This window comes from Heterodontus francisci, chromosome 22 (assembly GCF_036365525.1).
Source record: "Heterodontus francisci isolate sHetFra1 chromosome 22, sHetFra1.hap1, whole genome shotgun sequence".
Classification (NCBI taxonomy): domain Eukaryota; kingdom Metazoa; phylum Chordata; class Chondrichthyes; order Heterodontiformes; family Heterodontidae; genus Heterodontus; species Heterodontus francisci.
Window position 1 is genome coordinate 67,477,314 of NC_090392.1, and position 17,800 is coordinate 67,495,113.

The 17,800-nt window shown below is 41.3% G+C and overlaps 1 protein-coding gene across 1 annotated transcript in view; it reads right to left on the bottom strand.

Annotated features, from left to right (window-relative positions):
* The window catches only part of LOC137381566 (uncharacterized), a 118,424-nt gene that overhangs the window by 45,183 nt on the left and 55,441 nt on the right, over positions 1 to 17,800 (bottom strand). The window contains exons 20-24 of the mRNA XM_068054257.1: positions 15,608 to 15,734; positions 12,690 to 12,815; positions 9,445 to 9,546; positions 9,012 to 9,098; positions 8,403 to 8,470 (exon numbers count right to left, since the gene is read on the bottom strand). Of these exons, the coding sequence (XP_067910358.1) occupies positions 8,403 to 8,470; positions 9,012 to 9,098; positions 9,445 to 9,546; positions 12,690 to 12,815; positions 15,608 to 15,734 (510 nt within the window). The remainder of the gene's footprint in view (positions 1 to 8,402; positions 8,471 to 9,011; positions 9,099 to 9,444; positions 9,547 to 12,689; positions 12,816 to 15,607; positions 15,735 to 17,800) is intronic.

The window sequence follows — 17,800 nt, forward strand, 5'->3', positions numbered from 1 at the left end:
TGAACATCATGGGACAGGACGTCAGAAATGCTCCATCCATCAATATCGGCGACCACGCTCTGCAAGTGCTTCAAGAGTTCACCAATCTAGGCTCAACTATCACCAGTAACCTATCACTCGAAGCAGAAATCAACAAGCGCGTGGGAAAGGCGTCCGCTGCTAAGTCCAGACTGGCCAAGAAGTGTGGGAAAATGGCACACTGACACGGAACACAAATGTCCGAGTGCATCAAGCCTGTGTCCTCAGTACCTTGCTCTGCGGCAGCGAGGTTTGGACAATGTATGTCAGCCAAGAGTGACGTCTCAATTCATTCCATCTTCGCTGCCTCTGGAGAATCCTTGGCATCAGGTGGCAGGATCGTATCTCCAACACAGAAGTCCTCGAGGCGGCCAACATCCCCAGCATATACACCCTACTGAGCCAACGGCGCTTGAGATGGCTTGGCCATGTGAGCCGCATGGAAGATGGCAGGATCCCCAAGGACACATTGTACAGCGAGCTCGTCACTGGTATCAGACCCACCAGCCGTCCATGTCTCCGCTTGAAAGAGGTCTGCAAACGCGACATGAAGTCCTCTGACATTGACCACAAGTCGTGGGAGTCAGTTGCCAGTGATCGCCAGAGCTGGCGGACAGCCATAAAGACGGGGCTAAAGAGTGGCGAGTCGTAGAGACTTCGCAGTTGGCAGGAAGAAAGCGCAGGGAGACAGCCAACTGTGTAACAGCCCCGACAACCAATTTTATCTGCAACGCCTATGGAAGAGTCTGTCACTCTAGAATTGGCCTTTATAGTCACTCCAGGCGCTGCTTCACAAACCACTGACCACCTCTAGGCGCTTATCCATTGTCTCTCGAGACAAGGAGGCCAAAGAAGAAGGATGCTCTATTAACTGCACTCTCAACCTGTCCTGCCACCTTCAATTATTGATGCTCATATGCATCCAGGTCTCTGCTCCTGCAGCCCTTTTAGAATTGAATCCTTTATTTTATATTGTCTCTCCGCCTTTTTCTTACCAAAATAAATTATTTCACAATTCTCTGAATTAAAGTTCTTTTGCCTCTTGTCCGCCCATTCCACCAACAAATCCATGTCCTTTTGAAGTTCTATGCTACCCTTCTCACAGTTCACAATGTTTCCAAGTTTTGTATCATTTGCAAATTTTGAAATTGTGCTCTGTACACCTAGGTCAATGATATGTATCAGGAAGAGTAAGAGTCCTAACACCGACCCTTGGGGAACTCCACAACAAATCTTCCTCCAGTTCAAAAAACATCCATTAACCACTACTCTCTGTCACACAACCAATTTTGCATCCACGTTGCTACTGTCCCTTTATTCCACGAGCTATAATTTTGCTCACAAGTCTGTTGTGTGGCACTTTATCAAATGCTTTTTGGAAGTCTATGTACACCACATCAACAGTATTGCCCTGATCAATCTTCTATGTTAGCTCATCAAAAAACTCCAGCAACTTAGTTAAACACTATTTGCCCTTCACAAATCCGTGCTGGCTTTTTTCAATTAACCTGAATTTGTCCAAGTGACTATTAATTTTGTCCTGAATTATCAGTTCTAGAAGCTTCCCCACCACTGAGGTTGAATTGACTGGCCTGTAGTTGCTGGGCTTATCTTTACATCCTTTTTTGAACAAGGGTGTAACATTTGCGATTCTCCAGTCCTCTGGCACCATCCCTGAATCTAAGAAAGACTGGAAAATTATGGCCCGCGCCTCTGCAATTTCCACTCTTACTTCCCTCAGTACCTCTTCCGGTCCTGGTGTCTTGTCAACTTTAAGTGCAGCTCATCTATCTAATACCTCATCAATTTTAAACCCTTCAAGCATCTGAATTACCTCCTCTTTCACCCTGACCTGTGCAGCAGCATCTTCCTTGGTAAAGACATGCAAAATATTCATTTAATACCTCAGCCATGCCCCTTGCCTCCACGTGTAAATCCACTAAATCCACTTTTTGGTCCCTAATTGTCTCCACTCCTCCTTTTACCAGCGTTTAACAATTAATATGCTCATAGACGACTTTTGGGGCCCATTTTATATTAGCTGCCAGTCTCTTTTCATACTCTCGCTTTGCTTCTCCTGTATGCTTTTTCATTTCCCCTCTGAAGCTTTTGTATTCCGCTTGGTTGTCAGTTGTGTTATCCACCTGACATAAGCACACTTTTTTTCTTCTTCTTAATCTCTATCTCTTTTGTCATCCAGGGAGTTCTGGATTCATTTGCCCTACCTTTCCGCTTCACGGGAACATACCTTGACTGTGCCCGAACTATCTCTTATTTCAAGATAGCCCATTGTTCAGTTACCGTTTTGCCTGCTAACCTTTGATTCCAATTTGTCTGGGTCAAATCCATTCTTACCTCACTGAAGTTGGGTTTCCCCCAGTTCATTATTCTTACCCTGGGTTGTTCCCTGTCCTTTTCCATAGCTAACCTAAACCTTATGATACAATGATCACCATCCCCTGAATGTTCCCCTACCGACACTTGATCCACTTGGCCCACCTCATTCCCAAGAACTAGGTCCAGTAGTGCCTCCTTTTTTGTTGAACTGGAAACACACTGCAGAAAATTCTACTGAACACAAAACACCTCGGAACTCTTGCCCCTCTCTGCCCTTTACACTACTACTATCCCAGTCTATATTCAGATCATTAAAGTCCCCCATTGTAACCACTCTAATTCTTGCATCTCTTTGTCATTTCCTTGAAAATTTGTTCCTCTACATCTTTCCCACTGGTTGGTGGCCTATAGACTACATCAAGCAATGTAATTGCAACTTTTTGCTCCTCAGCTCCAAGCAACATATTCTGTCCTTGACCCCTCTGGGACATCCTCTCTCTCTAGCTCTGCAATGTTCTCCTTAATCAAAACTGCTACCCTCCCCTTTCCTAAACACCTTGTATCCAGGAATATTTAGTACCCAGTACTGCCCTTCTTTCAGTCAGGTTTCCGTTTTTGCCACATCATACTTCCACGTGGCTATCTGCGTCTGCAGCTCACCAACCTTATTTACCATGCTCCATACATTTAGCCTTTATAACTTTCCCTTTTATTCTGACCCCACGTAATAACTTACTATTTCCTACTCGAGTGCAATCTGCCCCTCTCAATTCTCTGTGCACCTTGGTGTTCCTTTTTGTATTGACTCTTGGTTCCCACACCCTTACCAAGTTAGTTTAAATCCTCCCCAGTAGCATCTGCAAATCATTCTGCAAGGAAATTTGTCCCAGCTCTGTTCAGGTGCAACCCATCCGGCCTGTACAGGTCCCATCTTCTCCAGAACTGGTTCCACTGTCCTTGGAATCTAAAGCTCTCCCTCCTGCACCGTCTTTCCAGCCAGACATTCATCTGTTCTATCCTCCTATTTCTATACTCACTTGCGTGTGGTACCAGGAGTAATCCGGAGATTACTACTTTTGAAGTTCTGCTTGCTAATTTTTTACATAGCTCCCTAAACTCTGCCCGCAGGACCACAACCCTCTTCCTATCTATGTGGACCACGACTGCTGGCAGTTCACCCTCCCCCTTCAGGATGCTATACAGCCATTTCGTGACATCCTTGAGCCTGGCACATCTACGGTTGCAGAAACACCTGGCTATTCCCCTAACAATCGAATTGCCTATCACTGTTGCTCTTCCAGTTTTCTTTGTGCTCCATGTGCAGCCGATCCAACACTGGTGCTATGGCCCTGGCTGCACTCCCCAGATGAACCATCACTTTCCTCAATATTCAGAACTGAATACCTGTTGGAGAGTGAGACGCACTCAGGGTTCTCCTGTACTACCTGCTCGTTTCTTCTTGGATGCCTGGCAGTTACCCATTCCCTATCTCCCTGCATACACTTAAGCTGCATGGGTGACATCTATAAACGTGCTATCCACGAAGCTCTCAACCTCATGGATGCGTCTCAGCAACACCAGCTGTTGCTCAAGTTCCAAAACCCAGAGCTCAAGCTGCTGCAACTGACGACACTTCTTGCACATATCATACCCAGGTGAGGGGAAGTGTCCTGGAGTTCCCACATAGCACAGGATGTGCACTCCAGAGGTGGAAGCTGCCCTGCCATTCCTCTATCTGTTTTGATAATAAACCTTGGTACTATGAATAAACCTTGCTACCACTAATGAATTCCCCAAACTATATTCAAAGTACATGAAAAATATTTGCAATGTAACGATGAAGTATTATATCGATTCATTTTTAAAAAGTCACAGTTGCACAAGATCAAATACAGAAGATTCTACGAAGTCAATGCTTCCATTATTATCATGAAAAGTCATAAAACAAAGGTTGGCACTTGAGAGCTTCACACAACCGCACTGTAAAGACAATTTTCCCCACTTGGATTCAGTAACGGATGTAGGTGGACAAGTGAACTTTTAGCTCAACTGTGGGGAGGAAAAACACCCAGCGATAAATTTGTACTTGAATTATGTCTGGGACAGGAACATGATTTGTCTAAAAGTAGGAAGTATCTGCAGCTACAAATGGAATGGTAGCAAGGGTGTGAAGCAATTTAGGAGTGTTGAATACCATCACAGTAAGAATTTTATATAAAATTGAAACCTATAGGCTTATTTTGTAGCGTGATTTTTCCTATAGAATATTAGTACTAATACATTAAATAAATAAGCCTAGTGATATTACTTGCTATTTCTTGGATATTCTTAGGTTTGGTTGAACAAAGATCTTGATTTCAATCAGACAACACCACCAATATCATTCACATATCCAACATGCAATACCAGTAACTTAAATAAAGTTTTACATTCCCAACCTCTCAGAAGTAGGATTTAGAAACTCTGATTGTCTCAATCTATATCAATTAAAGGAGAACAATGCTTCAATATAAGATAGACATGCTGGCAGAAGCTATTTAAAATATCTCTAAATTGAATATTTATATTTTTAATTCTGTTTACAAGATACCTGAACTGAAATAATTTTGTATCGATTCAAGACGAGTAATGAATGGCCCGAATTTTATAGCCCCCCCCCCCCCCCCCCAAAGGCCGGGGGGGGGGGGGGGGGGGGGTGGTGGTGGAGAAGTGGTCGGGGGTAGGCAAAATTGAGTGGGAGGCAGGGGGCTGGCTGTTCCCCATCCCCTCCCACCCGCTGCAATTTTGCACGGGGCAGCAGCGGCAACAGAGGGCTCACCCAGCCCAGGCCACTCAAGGCCCTTAAGTGGCCAATTAACTGTGGCGGGCCTCCTGACTGTGTACCCTGTGCCCCACGGAGGGCACCCCCAAAGCCCCAACTGCAAACCCACAAACACTCCGCTCTCCTCCCCACCCAACTAACCGACTGTCCTGGCCTTGCCAGGGCCTGGCCGATTGTCCCCGGTGAGGCCCTAAAAACTACCCAAGTTCCAGGATCGTCCTTCCTCTTGCCTCTGATGACTGGGTATAGACCCAGCAGTGGTCACTGCTCCCGGTGGGTTACTAGGGTGTAGTCAGGTTTGTGAATGGGGGTACCCATGGAGACAGTATTTCTGGTGTGTCAGCATAAACTACATTTTTTCTGTAATGATGGCACGTATGAAAAGTCAACTGAAAAGGTGGGATGACTGTATGCTGGGAAAACTGCAAGCACCCAAAAAATTTTTTATTTTTAAATCTGATTAATGACAGGAGTAGACTATTCAGTCCGTCAAGCCTGTTCCACTATTCAATGAGATACGGCTGATCTGTAACTTAATTCCACCATTCTGACTTGGTTCCATATCCTTTTATACCCTTGTCTCGCAAAAATATATTGCTCAGATTTAAAATTATGAATTGAACTGGCAAAGTGATGCTTTTTGTGGGAGAGTGTTCCACACTTCTATCATCCTTTGTGTGAAGTATTTCCTAAATGCTCTTCTGAATGACCTGGCTCTAATTTTAAGGTAAGTCTCCTTGTCCTAGACTCTCCCACAAGCTGAAAAAGTTTCTTCCTATCTACCTTATCAATTTCTTTCAATATGCTAAAAACCTCAATCACCCCATAACCTTCTATAGTCCAGGGAATACAAGCCGAGTTTATGTAATCTCTCTTCATAATCTAACTCTTGGAGCCCTAGGAATCTTCTGGTGAATCTGCGCTGCATTCCTTCCAAGGCCAAAATAAAATAAGATGCAGTGCCAAGAACTGTACACAATACTCTAGATGCGATCGAACTAAGGTTGTGAATAGCTGTAGCAAAACTTCTTCCGCTTTATATCCTAACTCTCAAACCTTTCATTCGCCTTTTTGATTATTTTTTGTACCTATTACAGTTTAGTGATCCATGGCCCTCTAAATCTCTTTGGAACGCCACAGTTTCTAGCTTTTTGCTGGTTTATAGAATACTCGGATCTATCCTTTATTGGTCCACACACTTATCTACATTGAAATGCATCTGCCAAGTTTTGTTCACTCACTTAATCAGTACCTTTGTCATTTTATGCTCCCATCTACATTACTCACTATATCATTAATATTTACGTCATTTATCAGAAATATATAGCTCTCTATTGTGTTATTGATGTCATTAATAAATATAGTGATTAGGTAAGCCCACAGCGCAGATCCTTGTGAGACACCACTAGTTATTTCCTTCCAATTCAATGTACATACCTGTATCCCTGTTCTCGGTTTCCTGCCATCTAACCAAGTCATAATTTGCCTTCAATTTCATGAGCTTTAATTTTAGCTAGTCTCTTATGTGGAATCTTATTGAATGTCTTCCGGAAGTCCATAAAAACTACATCCATCGGTGTTCCCCTCTCTATTACTTGAGTTACTTCCTCAAAAAATTCAGTTTGTTTTGTTAGACATGAACTATCCTTTACAAATCCGTGTTGGCTATCTCCAATCAGCTCAAATTTCTCTAAGTGCTCAGCTACTCTGCCCTTAAGTAAATATTCCAATAACTTCCCCAAACAGATGCATTTATAATTTCTTGTTTTTTCACTCTCACCTTTCTTAAATAATGGGAGTTACATTTCATATTTTCCAATCTAAAGGGACAATTCCTCAATCGACAGTGCTAAACCATTTGCAATCTATTCACCGACTTCCATTAAAACAGGGGTGGTAACCATCAGGTCCTGGGTATTTTTTTAGTTTTGTGCCATGATTTTTTTCTCGTACTATTTTCTTACTTATGTTAACTTTAGTGAATTCCAATCCATGATTCATTATTAGTTTCCCTGGAATATCAGGTATATTATCCTCTTCCTCTACTGTTTCTCCAGTCGCTGCCTGACCAACTGAGTATTTTCAGCATTTTCTGTATTTAATTCAGAGCTCCAGTAGCTGCAGTATTTTGTTTGTGTGATTATTCAACAAGTCTGCCATTTCCTTAGTTCCATTTGCAATATTAACCCCATCTGTTTTCAAAGGTCCACATTACCCTTGTACTTTCTTACGTATACCAGAATGGTTCCTGATTAGCCCAACAGTGGCTCACATTAAACAGACAGAACCTGCATCTACATGCTTTTTAATTCTTAGAACATAGGTGATGCTGGTGAGGCAGCAGTTGTTTGTCCGTAGTTGCCCTGAGAGTACTGACAGCCAACCACATAGTGTTAGGTTAGAGCCACATGTAGGCAGACCAGATAGGAATAGCAGGTTTGCTTCCCTGAAGACACTAGTAAATCAACTGGGCTTTTGGAAAAGCAGCAGTGTTCAGTCATTTTTTGGTGCCAGCCCACAAATTACCAGATTAATTGAATTCAATCAGTCTGCCATCGTGTGATTTGAACACTCAAACTCTGGCTGCCAGCCCAATACTATAACCACTAAGCCAAAATATTCTGCATTCCGTGGACCCATTTTTTAACCATTAACTCTCAATATAATATTAAAGTTATTGTTTTCGCAGCTAGCTTTTCAAGACATTAAACGGTGATAACTCTCATCACAGTGCCACTTACAGGCAAAACAGGTAGTCATTAAATACTGACACATTTGTTATGAGTTTTTTCATATCAGAGTCTGAAGTAGGAATTTTCAACATGATTTGAAATGGAATGCTGCAATGCAGGACAGCAATTTTAATATACAATTTGATGCCTGTACGAAAAATGTACATTCTTTCTGTATAGAATATGAAAGGAAACGGATAATTTCATAGTTCAACTACGTCAAGAAAAATGTCTTCTGTGAAGGGAAATTGGTCTTGAATAACTGAGAAGTGGCATGAATGCATATTTGAGTCAGACTGAAATTATGGAGCATTTTCCTTCAGATTACATCAATATGATAGATTGGCACTGCAGCACATCTGGTGGGCTGACGATATTTTTCTCATTCATACTTCCTTCTGTTTGGAGAACGTAGGCAGATAGAAAGCAAAGCTTTCATTCATTAAACTGGTGAAAATAAATAAAACTGCATCAGGCTAAACTGATGAACTTACCTGCTAGCAGACTGCTTAGTTTCTGGATTCTGGCTAGTTTTCTTTTCTTTTGGCTTTGAACATTCAATCTGCAACAGATTTGGAAAGAACATGTTAAGCAATGCTGTTAATTTAGACTGTTAGTTTATTCTCCTTACAAAGTTGGCAATACCACATTTTTTTATCCAGACATATCTAGTCGCAGACGTGAAAACTGAAAGGTTTTCCACTTCCATTCAAGAGGCTAGAAATTGGGGATCTGTAGGCCGCTCATTACAGGGAAGGGGGGGGGGCGGGGAGGGGGGGGGGGGGGTTGTGAAGAGAGAGGCAGAGAGAAAAAATAAAAAATTTTCAGGCATTGCACCACCTATCACATATAGTGAATGAATCACGTACAAATGAACGAGTCCACTATAAGCTGTGGCGATATTCTGTCGAGAAGGATTATCAATTGTAAGTGTCAACCCATCCATCATATTCTTTTAAGCTGGTTTGATTAAAGTCTTTTCTTTAAATGGTAAAACTTCAAATCATACTTCATTTATCGCAGTAACCAACTGCTCTGCAGCTGAAAATATTAAATGGAAGCTTGCAGCACCTATGGGTAAGAAAACTTAAAATACAACTTACTGTCTTTTGCCGAGAGTCCTGAAAAATGTCCACTTTCCAGATGCACCCCATGCAGTCTGGGGTAAGACAGTCTAAACCCAAAATCTCCTGCAACAGTTAAAAAAAAAAATCAGTTTTAAAAGTGGAACCATGTGTAACATGCATTTGGGTCAATCATTACATCACAACAGGAAGTAAGAATATATTCAATATATTAAGCTGAGGGAACCTGGAAAGTCTGCCTCACTGTCAGTCACAAACATAGTGAAACAATCTGCAGGTTAGATCTAGTGCTGCTAGATACCCAAAGGTCACTCTAATCATTCTGTTGTTTTTAGTTGAATATCTTTCCTTTAAAAGAAACTGGCAGTTTGAAATACATGATACATTGCAGTTAAGTTCTTTGGAATGCTGTTATTTTCAAATGCAAAATAATGGAAGAAATGTTACTAACTTTTTCTACTTTATCCTGCAGCTCTTTAATTTTGCAGCATTTCCAACAGTATAAATGGTACTCAATATGGCAATCGTAGCTGCAGTGCACTCGAACAAACCCCTGTGGATAAAAAAAAGGATCTTTGAGTTCTATAACCAACAGAAAAGCACTGGGGTAAAACTAAAGTAACTGAACTTAAATCTGACAATATGAAAAAGATAATCCAGAATGATGTGCATGCCCTGAAGGTGGCTGCACAGGTAGATAAGATGGTCAAGAAGGCATATGGAATACTTACCTTTATTAGCCAAGGCATAGAATATAAGAGCTGGGAGGTTATGCTGGAACTGTATGATACACTAGTTAGGCCACAGTTGAAGTACTGCATGCAATTCTGGTCACCGCATTCCAGAAAAGATATGATTGCACAAGAGAACGTACAGAGAAATTTATGAGGATATTGCCTGGACTGGAGAATTTTAGTTACGAGGAAAGATTGGATAGGCTTGGGTTGCTTTCTTTGGAACAGAGGAGGCTGAGGGGAAACCTAATTGAAGTGTATAAAATTATGAGGGGTCTAGATAGAGTGGATAGGAAGACCCTACCCCTCTTGGTTTGTGGGGGGGGTGGGGGGGTCGATAACCAAGGGGCATAGATTTAGGGGAAGAGGTAGGAAGTTTAGAGGGGATTCGAAGGTAATTTTTTTCACCCAGAGGATGGTGGGGATCGGGAACTCACTGTCTGAAAGGATGGTGGAGCAAAAACCCTTGTAACATTTAAAAAGTACTTGGATATGCACTTGAAGTGCCATAACCTACAAAGCTATGGACCAAGAGCTGGAAAGTGGGATTCGACCCGATGGCTACTTGTCAGCCAGCCCAGACACGATGGGGTGAATAGCCTCCTTCCATGCTGCAAATTTCTATGATTCTATGAAGAACTGGACTATTTGTTCATTCTGGAAATGATCCAAACATAACAGCAATATAGAATGATGAAACAAACAGAAAAAGCGAGTACACCATTTAAAATATAATAAAGTGGTTAATAAAACCTATAGATGTGAATGACATTTCAAGGTGTAACGTTCCTGATAAAATAAATTGAAAAAGCCACTTGTTCTGAAAGTTCAGCTGCTCTATCCCCTTCCCCTCTTGGTTCCATCATGTTAGCTGCAAATCAGGTTAGGCAGGTGGTGTGCGAAATGGATAATTCAAACAAACACAAGAGATACGATGAGGTTGGGGTTAAGGCTCATTGTTGAAATGGTGACTGAAGGTTCAAACTAGTATGTCATTTGGGCTGATATTACATAACAGGAATGCTGGATGCCAAAAGTAGAAAAACACTGTTCAGGAGATGGTGGTATAGTGGTAATGTCACTGGACTAGTAATCCAGAGGCCTGTGCTATAGCCCTGGGTGACATGGGTTCAAATCCCACCATGGTAGCTGGTGGAATTTAAATTCAATTAATTAATAAAAATCTGGAATTGAAAGCTAGTCTCAGTAATGGTGTCATGAAACTAACATCGATTGTCGTAAAAACTTATTTGGTTCACTAATGTCCTTTAGGCAAGGAAATCTGCCATCCTTACCTGGTCTGGCCTACATGTGACTCCAGACCCACAGTAACGTGGTTGGCTCTTAACTGCCTTCTGAAAAGTACAAATGGCCCCAAAACATAAACACGCTATGCAGTATGTTAACGAACCACACCATCCCTGATGTGTGCTCAGACAGGTGGAAGCACCATAGATGTAGCTTGAATGTCCCATGTATGAAGGGCTGGGTGAAATCAGCTATAGTTGCTGCTCCTGATCAATTACCAGTGACCCTTTCTGTTAAGTGTGCTTGTGCAGACATCAGGTTAAAATAGGACTCTATTTAGCTGTGATTGCCTCAATGCCTGAGTAACACTGCTTACATTTGGACAATGGAACTAGAGGATAAGACACCATCTCAGGAAGAGTAAAGCTGGAGGAGCTACTACCTTTATCGGGAAGAAAAGGAGTTGCAATGAAGAAAACAAAATGCAATTTGCCATTTTGCCAAATTTGTCACATCCTCTGTTTCAAACTCCAAGACTAGATGGAGAAAAGATGCAAATCTTGGCTATGCCTTGATGATTAGAGCTGTTTCTGCAGCTGGCTCAGGATTTTCTTTACATCAGGAAACATATGAAATATAATGACATTACTGCACCCACATTCTACATGGATGAAGAATGATGCGACTGTGTCACAACTTCATCTGGAATTGAAAACTAGCCTCCTGAAGATTCAATCCAAATAACTGTTGAATATCTGCTTCCAAAACTTCAATTTATCACAACTAGAAAAACATTAACAAATTGAAATTAATATTTTAGCCCAAGTTATCTTGTGAGCATTGCTCTTGATAACAAAATAATGGGGAAGGTAATTTAAATTCAAATGTTTCAATGTTACAAACCAATATCTTACAATAGAGTAAAGCCAATACAACCCATAGAGTCATAGAGTTTTACAGCACAGAAACAGGCCCTTCGGCCCAACGCGCCTGCGCCGACCATCAAGCACCTGTCCTAACTAATCCCATTTCCCTGCACTTGGCCCGTAGCCTTGTAAGTTATGGCGTTTCAAGTGCTCATCTAAATATTTCTTGAATGTTGTGAGTGTTCCTGCCTCTACCACCCCTTCAGACAGTGTGTTCCAGATTCCAACCACCCTCCGGGTGAAAAATTTCCTCCTCAACTCCCCTCACCTTAAATCTATGCCCCCTAGTTACTGACCTCTCTGCTAAGGGAAAACGTTTCTTCCTATCTATCCTATCAATGCCCCAACTCAATGTTGTTTAATGTATAAATAAAAGCAAAATACTGCAGATGCTGGAAATCTGAAACAAAAACAAGAAATGCTGGAATCACTCAGCAGGTCTGGCAGCATCTGTGGAAAGAGAAGCAGAGTTAACGTTTCGGGTTAGTGACCCTTCTTCGGAAGGGTTCCGAAGAAGGGTCACTAACCCGAAACGTTAACTCTGCTTCTCTTTCCACAGATGCTGCCAGACCTGCTGAGTGATTCCAGCATTTCTTGTTTAATGTATAATTCATCTGAAGTTCTACCAACCATCAGGGACAGATATAATCACCAAAATATTCTCCCCAGACACAACACATCTTCGAGAATAAGAATTTCTAACTGCATTGTTTGGCTTTTTGATGGTTCAAATGGATATAACTTTATTGCATACACATGCAAACTGCATATAAATCAAATAATCCTACCTTAAAGTCAGGATCGGTTCTATAAATGTCACGTTTATTGTTGTGGGTATAACAGAATTGATAATGGCAGACAGCATCGGGCCGTGGGTGGTACAAACACTCTTTAAGAAGGGACTTCAACAGCTCCTAGGTTAAAATATAGTGCAATAATTCACAACAGAAAATTAAAATCAAACTGAGTTCATCATTGTAAGCTTTGAGCTCAACAAGTACCTTATGAAATACTAATTTCTGCTTTATTGCAGTTTTCCCAGAGTTAACATGACCTGATCCACAAGTGACTTCTACTAGCAATCCGGGCTCTTTCAAAGAGAAGGAACAAGTCAATGTTAGGAAGTACTTCCCATGCTCCGTAATTTACTGTGAACAGAATTTTTTTTCTTATATAACAAACGCTTTACCTTTTACAGATACTTGCCAAATCGCCTCAGCCTTGCTATGTCATGCTGTGATGTCAATGACAGTCAATATTTCAGACAGGTCTTTTGAAATCAATGGGGCCTAAAACTTCAGAGAAGCCTGAAAACTGATCTGGAGCGGATTTACCTTGGAAAAGCACAATCACACCGAGGAACATAAAAGGTCTTTTGTTGGTCATTCCCTGAAGCAGCTGAGCTGAATAGTAGACTTGGGGGGGTGGAAATTGGTTATGGTCCATGTTTCAGTCCATAACCAGCGGTACGCCAAGAATGCTAACCAGCCTAAAATTAGTTAACAGGCCCCATCAACGTTAGTTGCGCAAGTTTCAGATGCCTATTCTGCCTCCACAGGCAGCTTGTGCATTTTATTCCGTTGAATGTCAAGTCACCTGGCTTGCTAGCAGTGTCCCAAAGGTCAGACGGTGGGGGCAGTGCGTTTAAATTGACAAAAGGACAGGTGCTGAGGATGGCATTTTAGTCCACTTATCGAAAATTAATTTCCCAGACGGGTCCTAAAAACGTAACAGTCGCTCATCAACATTGGCAGAGTTCCTAATGCCTGTTTTAGGTGTCTGGCTGCAATACTTAAAAATTGGACCTGAAAAATTTAGCAGTGACCCAAACATAAATTCAGATTGGGTGTAGGCTATCTCAATGCTAAATGAGTCATTGCAACCTGCCCAAAAAACAGGTACAACACATACTAATTTCAAGCCTTTGGTCTGGCAGGTCCCTTGAGGTATCAAACAAACATCGAAGTGTATTCCCTCCACAAAAGTCAAAAAACTGGACAACTATATTACCTTTATGTTAAAATCGTTGGAGTACTATGAATATAAAAAAGAATGCCCTTGGACTTTCCTATCCCTTGCAGTGATTGCAGCTTTTGGAAATGTTAATTCATAAATATACACCAAAAATTCAATAAATTCTTGAATAAGGAACGTCTTGCACAAAGGATAGGGCTGAGTCACTCATCAGCAATGCAAACACACACGAGTTCTGCTCAACTGTGCAAATTCAGTATCAGCAGCTTACTTGGAATATTCATAAGTCAAATGTTAAACACTCCCTTGTGTCAGTATTTTTGAACTATTCCAGTTGTGACAAATGATTTAATGTTTCCTGTGTCTCAATCTGAATTGGCTTTCATATCAATCCATAATATTTTATCCCAGCTACTGAAATATCATAAAAGAATAGAACCAGAAATTATCACAGGGTGATGGCAGGGATGTTAGAATTAGTTTCAGACTCTCTCAGGTCCTCATCGCAATCCAATGCCCTCTGATTACCCTCCCTAACAACTATTCTATTGCATTCTTTATATTAACCTGCAGTTGTCTCCTCCACTTTAATGCACAGAGCACTTCACTGGTTTACGCATCTTAAAATAAATTCAGAGCTTTGTTACCTTCCAACTTCTTGATTTTTAATCAACAATCACCCACTCCTTCTAAACCTACACTGGCTTCCAGTTTCCGAATGCCTCAAATTTAAAATTCCCATCCTCATGTTTAAAGCTCTTCATGATCTTGTCTCTCCCTAGCTCTCTAATTTCCTCCAGTCTTGCACCATCTTCAGAACTGTTAGTTCATCTTATCTGACCTCTTGGCCTATGAAGCCCTCCTAACCCTTTCCCCACCACTGGCAGCCATGCCTTCAGCAGGCTCGGCCCTGCATTGGAAATTCCTCCATGTGTCACTCAGCCTTTCCACCTTCAAGAGCCTCCTTAAAATCTACCTCATCAACCAAGCTTCTGGTTGCCCCTACCAAAATCTCCACCTTTGACTTGGTGTCCATTTTATGAAGTACCCCGGGACTTTTCCATGTCAAATGTTCTATGAAATGCGAACTTTTGTTGATGCTGTCTTATCTGGATACATCAATGTCCCACAGATTGCTTGTTCTTGATGCTTTTGCTTCGGAATCCTGAACTGGCAGGGGCAATTTTTAACTCCCAGCTTCTTTTTGAACCAATAACTAAAAATAAAGCACTGCCCAATCTGAGTTAAGTCAAACATAAGCCTACTTTAAGTCAAAGACACTTTACCAGTAATCCTTCTCAACTCATCTTTCACAAGCACAAAATTTGCTTTTGCACCAGCAAGTACATACAAGCACATTTAACTCAGTGCCTTGACACTGACAAAAACTACATCTGGAATTCACAAAAAAATCTATTTCAATCAGCATTTAGAGGCCTTTCATTTCAAGAATGCAAGGTTATTTAATAGGTTAACTTTTGATCGACTAAGAAGGGACTTCAACAGCTCCTAGGTTAAAATCATTCCAAAGCTCCTGTTTAAAAAGCAGGCCTTATACTCCACAAAATGCAACACTAAAGCTAAAAATCTATATAACACTTTACTCTTACATGATCTCACTTAATAACAATTCGGGATAGTTCCATAACAGAAGGGGCTAATAGTCAGGTTCATATCAAATGATCAACTACCAATTACTGTAAAAGGTAAACACACAATTTTATTTCCTTACTTTCAGTACTCCGTCCCGAGTTTCTTCAATTACTGTATTTGTGCCTGGCCAAGTCCAAAGTCCTGGGACTAAATTACTCTCGATCAGTGCAAGAGATTTCTCTAACGTTGTCCTTGCTTCTTTATATCTAGAAAGAAAAACAAATTAAATTTATATTTTCCCTCCTTATAATTTTGGATAAGTCTTAGGTCAGTGGAGGCACAAACTTCCAGTCATCAGCTATCTGTAAACTATGATGCTGAAGTATTTCTAGTCATCGGCACTCGAGAAAGTTCCCAAACAAAAATGGCTGAATCAGGCAGAAATTTGGTTCTTCTGTTTTTCAAATTCAGGCAAGAACTGATTCAGTAGGTCGGTAAACCTCAACAATTGTCAAAGAGAAAATCCTGCACCTCCATCATAAAATGAAGCCAAATGAGTGATGCCTTTATTATTTTTTTTGATTGTATTGTTGTTATATGACCGCTCAAGACAAAGCCCCCAATCAAAATATATGATACTGATTGCAGTGGGAGCAACGCACTGGCAATTCAGTCCCATCACGCCACAGGTCGCATAACATATACCTTTAAGCTTTCCAAATCAAAGAAAGCAGCAGCCAAATTGAACAATCCAACAACCCCCAAATTAGGTGAAGCAAACCAGGTTATCTTTAGGTATTAACAAATTAACTGTTTATTAGAAAAACTAAAAAATCTTAAACACTACAGGGGCAGCGCAGTGGTTAGCACCGCAGCCTCACAGCTCCAGTGACCCGGGTTCAATTCTGGGTACTGCCTGTGCGGAGTTTGCAAGTTCTCCCTGTGACTGCGTGGGTTTTCGCCGGGTGCTCCGGTTTCCTCCCACAGCCAAAGACTTGCAGGTTGATAGGTAAATTGGCCATTATAAATTGCCCCTAGTATAGGTAGGTGGTTGGGGAATTGAGGGAAGGTGGGGATGTGATAGGAATATGGGATTAATGTAGGATTAGGGGTGGTTGATGGTCGGCACAGACTCGGTGGGCCGAAGGGCCTGTTTCAGTGCTGTATCTCTAAATAAATAAAAAAAAACAATATCTACAGTCCTTGCAGATTTACACTTCAGCCGAAATGGAATCTTCCCAATGTAGAAACGGTCTAAGGTTGCTTGAAGTCTTCGTAGTTGTCCAATGGGGAAAAAAAAGGTTCTTCAACAGGACAGTCAGTAGTCTAGTTCAGCAATTGAAGTGTTGCTCTTCTTCTCCAGCAATGAACACAGCAATAATTTGCTACCACTTTCAAAAGAATCAATCTGGCTTGACTTTTCAGAATTTTGAGACAGAATAATAAACAAGGCTTAAATAGACTGAGGGGAGAGCTCTTCTGTTTCCTTCACATGCCAGAACAGTCTGTGACCCAACTGTCTCTGAACAAACAGTTAGCCAGTTTTTCAAAGTTAAACAGCAACATTGTATGTCCTGTTCTCTCTCTCTGTACAGGGAGGCAGTGGCATAGTGGTAATGTCACTGGACTAGTAATCCAGAGCCCAGGCAAATTCTCTGGGGACATGGGTTTGAATCCCTGAAATTTGAATTCAATTAATATATCTGGAATTTTTTTAAAAAGCTAGTCTAATGATGACCATGAAACCACTGTTGTTTGTTGTAAAAACCCATCTGTTTCACTTGTGTCCTTTAAGGAAGGAAATCTGCTGTCCTTACCTGGTCTGGCCGACATGTGACTCCAGACCCACTGCCATGTGGTTGACTCTTAAATGCCCTAGCAAGTCACTCAGTTCAAGGGCAATTAGGGTTGGACAATAAATGCTGGCCTAGCCAGTGACGCCCACATCCTACATACGAAGAAAAAACAAAGGCAACCAAGATTCACCTTTACCCTGTAACCTCTGAAACTTGCTGCCTTAAAGAAGTTCTGATCTCTTACAGCCTTAAAGGCACACCGCATATTTCCTGAAAAAAAACCCAACAGGACCAGGTAATTTATGTAGGTTAAAGTACAAAAGTTAAGATTGTCCAAGTTGAACTCTTCCTTGGTCAAAATATCATCACTAAATGAACTGATCAACATTCAATTCAAGGAAAGCCATGCCACATTTTCACTTTTAAGAATTTTGTGCCATACAGGAACTGTGACAATCCTGTGGTCTTTCTCATCCTCAATATGTTCAGATAAATATTTTTATGATCTACAAAGGCCAACAGATGATCAAGGGTCT